Source organism: Barbatula barbatula (genome assembly GCF_947034865.1).
Source record: "Barbatula barbatula genome assembly, chromosome: 16".
Taxonomy (NCBI): Eukaryota; Metazoa; Chordata; class Actinopteri; order Cypriniformes; family Nemacheilidae; genus Barbatula; species Barbatula barbatula.
In genome coordinates this window covers 230,316-235,665 of record NC_136779.1, presented here as the reverse complement: position 1 = coordinate 235,665, position 5,350 = coordinate 230,316, and the positions used below count along the sequence as shown (strand labels likewise).

General features: G+C 40.2%; 1 protein-coding gene across 1 annotated transcript; it reads right to left on the bottom strand.

Moving 5' to 3' along the window:
- Nucleotides 1-1,712: 1,712 nt before the first annotated feature.
- On the bottom strand, nt 1,713-4,769 carry hhex (hematopoietically expressed homeobox). Its single transcript, XM_079477096.1, has 4 exons — nt 4,350-4,769; nt 2,834-3,012; nt 2,644-2,694; nt 1,713-2,147 (listed from the first exon to the last, which is right to left on the bottom strand). Exons 1-4 carry the CDS (start codon nt 4,714-4,716, stop codon nt 1,980-1,982), a joined length of 765 nt encoding a protein of 254 aa, XP_079333222.1. The 5' UTR covers nt 4,717-4,769; the 3' UTR covers nt 1,713-1,979.
- Between the last annotated feature and the right edge of the window lie 581 nt (nt 4,770-5,350).

The following is a 5,350-nucleotide window of genomic DNA, read 5'->3' as shown; positions in this document are numbered from 1 at the left end:
AGAGAGAGAGAGAGAGAGAGAGAGAGAGAGAGAGACAGAGAGACAGAGAGACAGAGAGACAGAGAGAGAGAGAGAGAGAGAGAGAGAGAGACACTAATTGCTTTGGAAAGGCCTAATCACTGCTCCATAATGTTTAATGGAAACCTTGTTATCACGTATGACTAACATCCTTTAGTTAAGAGAGAAATAAATGAGGCCGGTGTCTCTCCTCCCTCCATCAAAAGCTCATTCACATAAAAGCAGTGTGAAGGTTCTCCAGAGCACTTTCATCACGCCAACAAAGAGGAACAAACAACCATTAAGAGCCCAGAAGTCTGTGCCATCATGAACAAGACTGATTGGACTTTTAGAGCGGACGCACACACACACACACACACACACACACACAGAGACCTCTGCACTAATTGATCAGATGAAGCCGTTGTCAATTAAAGTATGTGAGGCTCTGGATTCTCTCCAGGGTTTCAGTCTGAATGTTCTCTGGTTGATGTGTCAATATTTGAGCACTTGTTGTTGTTGAAGCCTCAGAGACGAGCAGCACTTTTGGTGAGCGAGCGGCTCTCTGCTGACATGACGGCTGAACAGATTCCACCGGCAGCCCAGGAAAATATCACTCAGGGTTTATTGTTCACTCGAGTGTGTTATTTACTTTTCAATTAGGCCTAATTCATGTGGAGATGGAGCTTTTATATCACCGTCAGCCGATCGTCTAAATGAGCGGCACATTTTCTGCCTCACCAGCTTGAGCCATAAAATAATGACTTATCTAAACATGTGCACAGAATAAGATCATAAAGACTTCGTCTCCAGATGTCACAGAAGGGTTGTGTGAGGATAGAGCACTTTACACAACACAACTGCTTTACAAGTGACCTATACATTCATATTGTGCGTGCGTGCGTGATGAGGTCAGCAGGAGAAGGTTTTTGATCCGACAGATATTACTCGGCACATTTATTGCTCTGATATGGGCTCATTATTAACTTTTGTCTCAGACATCGCACTTAAAATAATCCAGCAAGAATCTTTCAATTCGGTCATCATTTATTCTCCTCTTATGGTTGTAAACCTGTGTGAGTCTTTCATCTGTGAACACATCAGAAGATATTTAGAGAAATGTCTCAGTGGTTTTGTGTTCATACAATGGAAGTCAATGGAGCTCTGGGTTATTTGATTATCAACGTTCTTCAGATTATCTTCTGTTGTGTTCTGAAGAAACATGACATTTCAATTCTCATTTTGGGGTAAATCTGACATTTGGTGGCAGTTATATCTACCAAATAAAATGAGATTAAAACCTGCCTGAAGTTATACAGATAAAACTCGTCAGGTTTGTTTAGCTTGGACATGTTGAGGGTTTTTTCGAGTCAGGATTTGTGAAGCATTTCTCAATTCAGCTGAAATCAATAGTCATGGTGTTGATTTTGGAAACTCTCACTGTGAGGCTGTTGAACTCACACATGCACAGAAGCTCAGTCATTCATCTTTACAATCATTAACTTCATGATGAGCACAAACTTCAGGCTGTTTATCTTCTTTAAACACATCTACAGTTGCTGTAAAAGACGATTGTTTCGTTCAGGAAGTTTCATTGATTTGAATGACTAACAGATCATCTGCTTTATGGGGAGAATCTTTTGAATGAAATGAAAGATAAAGGACTAACTAACATTCATGACTAACAACTGATCATGAGCCTGTTTCGACATGTTGATGTTTACATCATTTAACGTCTATTTTATATGTATGATATATGCAGGTTATAATGCAAAGCTGATATCCACAAAATATTGTTTATTGAATACAAATATTTACACTCGTGTTTTCTACAGCACACACGCACACTACTACATACACATTCACCGGCACAATTCAGACATTTGTATGAGAATCTTCTACATGCGTTCATTTATTTCCTACAGTCCTCGTCCAATGTACAGTATTCTACAGTATTTACAGCGCTAGAGATGAACACGTGATTATGGTTTTATTGTGAATTCGGTGTCTTCTTCGATATCCAGCTCAGAATCATCGGACACGTCTGAGTCGAGTTCACTGCGCTTGCGCGTCACGTCTGGACTCGATCTGTCGGAGTTTCTCTCTGCTCCTCGGTCCTCCACATCTCTCTTACCGCTCGACGGGTTCTCCTGTTTCAACAACACAATCAAAAGATTCGCGTTAAATGTTTGTTTTTAACTACTTCCGTTCATTAGCCGAACGAATTGACTAATGACTTCATTTATTTTAGTTTTCGTTAAATTTTATCATTTCGTTTGTTTTTATAAATAGATTTTATTGGAATATACGAGATGTGCTTGGAACATTAAAGGTCATTGAATTCAATGTTATTTCTGTACATAGAAATGGCGTCTTTATTTCAAAAATATATCTAATATAATTCATGTTCATTGTAAATATTATACATGGATAATATTGTATATATTGCATTGAATACGAATAATATTGTTAGTAACGTATGTAGCCATTTTATTTACGTCAAGGTTTATTGGGACTACATTCATTTATTTCGTTTTATCAATTAAATATTTGTATATATATTTTCACATATTAAACTTCTACAATTTTTCATGATATATGTATTTATTTTTCTGTTAAGGTTGAGTGAAGATGAGAAGGTCTCACCTGCTTGAGTCTCCTCCATTTCGCCCGGCGGTTCTGAAACCAGGTTTTCACCTGCGGACCGATCAAATAGCACATCGAGTTAAACATCAAAATAAACGAAACATCGGATGTTCTTGAGCAATACACATATTTAATGTCAATGATGATGATGATTATTATTGTTCTTATGAATAAATCCACGGAGACTCGCCTGTCTCTCGCTGAGTTGCAGGATTTTTGCGAGTCTTTTTCTCTCCGGCGGTGACAGATACTTCTGTGTCTCAAACTTCTTCTCCAGCTCAATGGTTTGATCATTCGAGAATCGAACCTGACCACCTTTGCGCTTATGCAGAGGACGCTGAATAAACGGCGTCCACATCAGAGGTTTACCTGAACAACACAACATTTAACAACAACATCATGTATATTGTACATATTGATAATGAAACAATAATCCTTTGGTGCAGGGTGACATTTTGTTCGTGGTATTTTGTGATTTAGATTGATGGTAAATGTGTTTTTTTTATTTGTGTGTGTCTGTCAGCATTCACATCCGCTGAAAGTTTGACTTTATGAGCAGAAGGACTATGGCAAAATTTCCGTCAATGTGTTTCCTGTTGGTTAATCTGGTGAATGGGTCGAACATCCGTCCAATCCACTCACAAAACACATAGGAAACTGCGATTTATCCTATTGAAACTCATCAAACACGAGAACACATTCTTCTGATCTGCTGTTATATAGCCAGCACATATTAAATGTAGCTTAATTCTAAATAAAACGATTATTTCTCTAATAATAATAAAAATGCTGCGTTATTTTTACGCCATGCTGGGGAAAAGGGGTTTGATTATTAACCTATAGATATCATTCTGGTTTACCATCTGTTATAAGAAAACAACCGTTTTGAGAGGAGGTGTTCTGTGCTGAATGATCAAACCATCGAAGCATGTTGTAATATTTGCGGTTAAGGGTGCACGAGGTGTTTCGTGTCGTTTCTGGGTTTCTGAAACGAAGAATGTTGAAAAAAAACGGACCCCGGCTATCAGAAGTCGAGTGTTTCCTGAATATGTGTGTATTGAGGATGTGGATAAAATAATCAGCAGTGTGCACGAGTCCTGCTCCAGGAAAACATCTCACAGCTTCTGAAAGCACATTTACTCCTATCGAGAGCTCAAGATTTCCGGAATGAACGGAAAGGGTCAGGGCTTGCTGAGCACAGGCAGTTTGAACCTCAGACCGACACTGATGTTAACACAACATGTGAAACAACATGTTTAACCCTCACCGGAGCCCCACGGCACGTTAAACACCCTTCCTCTCCTCGAAGCAGCACACACACACACACACACCATTTCTCAATTGATTGCTCGTTTTAATATGTAGTATATATATCAGAGCCACAGTAATGCGCTTTGAACTGAAGTTTCGAAACACAGAAGCGCTTCCTCTTCAGGTCAGTCTGGTTGATATTATTAACCACACGAGCTGTTGGTAAACACACCCCATATAGCCCTGCTTTCTTGTGACGAATCATTTTTTGGTCAGTTTCACCACATGAACGGAAAAGTTATCATTATCACAACAACCTTCCTATTTTTGTATTTCATTTGTGTCTTGGTTAATCGGTTTTTTGTCTGTGGCGCGTGCCCGCGTTCTGATTCTCCCTTCGTGAACATTCGTTAAAAGTAAAGTTTAGAGATGTCAAGAATAAAGAGAGGTCTCACCCAACGGGTCGTGCCGGATCAGCGCGTGCGTAAAGTCGCCCACGGAGCGCTGGAACGGGTAGATGGACGCGTACGTAGCCGTGAGCGCGTGCTGGGACAAAACCGGGTGGATCGGCGTGGGCTCGTAGATCGGGGTCCGATAGGAGGGAATCAGACTCGTGAAAGAAGAGTTCGGAGACGGTAGGGTCGGCACCACCGGGCTGGACGTGGGCCCGTTTCTGCCCAGAATGTCCTCGATGTAGAAGGGCGTCGGGTGAACCGGCGGCACGGGCGTCGGTGCGTAAAGAGGCGCGTTGGCGTGATGGAACTGCATGTCGGAGGGTGAAGATGAACTTTTGCTCGATAATAAAGTGATGTCAGTGCTCATGAAGTGTCCCCGCCGGTGCTTCTGCTTCCATGTAGTTTGTCAGGTTGCGCGATGAGCTTGTCGGTGAGGGAGGTTATGTCCTGTGAGGGAGGGGAATAACGGGTCAAACTTCCTGCAGGTACACGAGCTAGCTCTGATTGGTTCTCTGAGAAGAATAAAATGAAGATGATGAAGAAATCTGGAGAAACGCAGGATGCACCTGGATTTCCACGCAGGCCGCATGCTGTAGGCTATACTATGAATATTACTGATATATATATGTGTATAATAAATATCAATGTCACGAGCGCATTGTCATTCACATTCGTATCAACACAAATAATGATAAATGAAGACGTTTTCTTTATTATTGTGTTCTGTTTATTATTTTTATGTACACATCGGTTGTGCTACTTCATCACTGGATTTGTGGGCCTGCGCATTAACTCAACAACAACAATAACAAGTTTCCACCGTATTTCTGATATCATTATTTCTGTGTTAATATTTTCCATTGTTATATTGAATTAATTCAACAGAAATAAACATACATTTTAATATCTCATTATTCTATTGATTGAATTTGTAGTTGAATATTATTGTTTTATTTGCTTTTGCGTATATGCACTCCATTTAACCTGGGAAGTGTCTATAT

Bases quoted from the DNA above. Each gene is read 5' to 3' on its own strand.
- hhex (XM_079477096.1), bottom strand. From the start codon at position 4,716: ATGAGCACTGACATCACTTTATTATCGAGCAAAAGTTCATCTTCACCC. The intron at 3,013-4,349 runs GTGAGACCTCTC...TGTGTTGTTCAG, and splicing joins GATCCGGCACGACCCGTTGG to GTAAACCTCTGATGTGGACG. The intron at 2,695-2,833 runs GCGAGTCTCCGT...ATCGGTCCGCAG, and splicing joins TGCAACTCAGCGAGAGACAG to GTGAAAACCTGGTTTCAGAA.